The sequence below is a fragment of the Aegilops tauschii genome, chromosome 4 (assembly GCF_002575655.3).
Source record: "Aegilops tauschii subsp. strangulata cultivar AL8/78 chromosome 4, Aet v6.0, whole genome shotgun sequence".
NCBI lineage: Eukaryota > Viridiplantae > Streptophyta > Magnoliopsida > Poales > Poaceae > Aegilops > Aegilops tauschii.
Genome location: NC_053038.3, coordinates 15,565,068 through 15,566,842, shown reverse-complemented (window position 1 = coordinate 15,566,842; position 1,775 = coordinate 15,565,068). Strand labels below are relative to the sequence as shown.

The 1,775-nt window shown below is 53.9% G+C and overlaps 1 protein-coding gene across 1 annotated transcript; it reads right to left on the bottom strand.

The window, feature by feature from the left end:
• Nucleotides 1-531: 531 nt before the first annotated feature.
• On the bottom strand, nt 532-1,542 carry LOC141021609 (F-box/LRR-repeat protein 25-like). The gene has a single exon (XM_073497453.1). The coding sequence runs from the start codon at nt 1,540-1,542 to the stop codon at nt 532-534; it is 1,011 nt and encodes a 336-aa protein (XP_073353554.1).
• Nucleotides 1,543-1,775: the final 233 nt, after the last annotated feature.

Genomic DNA, 1,775 nt, shown 5'->3' with positions numbered 1-1,775 from the left:
AGCTCATGTGTGTGTTGTTTTTGTGTGCTAGGCAATGGAGCATGATAAGCAAGCGGAGAAGGATTATGAAGAGGAGGACAAGGATGAGTACGATACTCTGTTTGAGGAGGAAGATTCTCATTTTGATGTCAAAGCACCAAGTGTTATGTGGTGCAAAATTGCATTGTTTGGCTATCAGTGTTCAATATTTTTGCCGTATAAAGTTCAAAGGAGGAGCTGTCCAAAATTCAAAAGCAACGATGCCCAATTCCTTCTTAGTCATATTTGTTCTGTTTCTACACTTTTCATAGAAGAAAGCTTGTTTTTCACTACTATGACTATTGTTTAAACCATAGACTGCTAGATATTGCATTTTTAGCAATATAAAGCGCTTCTTTTCCGAATTATGGGTTCAATTGCTGTAGAAGATCAAAAAAGGTCTTTAAAAACAGGTTCTGTTACCTCCCAGTTGTTATGGTGCCAGCTGGCTCACGAGCCGGCTCGGTCTGAGCCGAGCCATAGCAAAAATGAGCCGAGCCGCCTAATGTGGGCTCATTGGCTGACCGAGCCGAGCCGAGCCGCTCCAGAGCGAGCCAAAGCCAGGCTCGGACCAAGCTCGGCTCGGCTCGGCTCGTGTCCAGCCCTACGCGTAAAGCATATGTTGTGCAGGCTTAGCACGACCGATGTGGCACGGTGGAACCATGGCAGGTGTGCATTGATTATGTTCCTGACACCATTGATGTGTTGGTTAAAGTTGGAGAAGATGAACTCCTGCGGTGAGATCCTCGCCGCGGCGTGGATGAGGGAGGCGAAACCAGCCGCATTGATAATGCCTTTCCAAGGTATGCTGATGTCGAGGAGAGACACCGTGAGACGGGGCCTCATCACCTGGATCCAGGCAAGTGCTGATTCGACCAAGGCAGAATCCACAAGGCGGAAGGCGACTGCGAGCACGCGTAGGCATGGGCAGCGGTCAAGCACGGCGCCAAGGTTGTCGATTTTTCCCTTGAGGGACAGCCTCTCAAGCGCGGTGAAATCGCCCATAGGCGCCGGCTTGACGCGCATGAACGCGGCGTCCAGCTCGACTGAGGTGGTGCCTCGGAAGCAAGGCAGCTCAATGTCCATGAAAGGGCATTCCGTAAACGACTCCGGAAGGATGACAAACAGCTCCGTCGGTGAGAACACCATGGCGTCACGTAGCAAGGCGTTAACTTGTTTGGGGCAGTCGCAGGGGCTTGGAAGGCGGATGTAGACGGTGGACACCGACGCTGGCGGTGAGGCGGCGAAGCGGGCGAGCGCCGCCTTGACTGTGGTGGGGGCGACATCATGAAAGACCAGACCCATGTGAGCGAGACTGGTCCAGAGGCCGCGCCACCGGCGCGAGAGGAGGCCAGTACGTACGGTGGTGCGGATGCAACTTAGGCCGGCGAGGACTAGGAGAAGCATCTCGTCGGGGAGATCACCGATGAGGTCAGTGCCTCCGCCGTGACCGCGCTGGCGCCGGAAGCGATCCCCATCCGACGGCGGCGAGCGTCTGAGACGACTCACATGCAGCCAAGTCATCCTTCTGTGTGCAGTCGGGCTCTCCCTAAAAAACGGAAAAAAGAAAACGCTCGAGATCTTTCTGTAAACTGATCGACTCCTCTTCCCTCATAAATGGAAATCAATATTTTCCCCACAACCAGGTTGTGGCAGCTGGAAGGCGATCTACCCGTGAGGGGGCTCCTCGGCTCCTACCGCTCGCGTGCTCCTACCTCCGACGGCTCTTTGGATCAAGCACGACCATCGCTCTAATG

Bases quoted from the DNA above. Each gene is read 5' to 3' on its own strand.
- LOC141021609 (XM_073497453.1), bottom strand. From the start codon at position 1,542: ATGACTTGGCTGCATGTGAGTCGTCTCAGACGCTCGCCGCCGTCGGAT.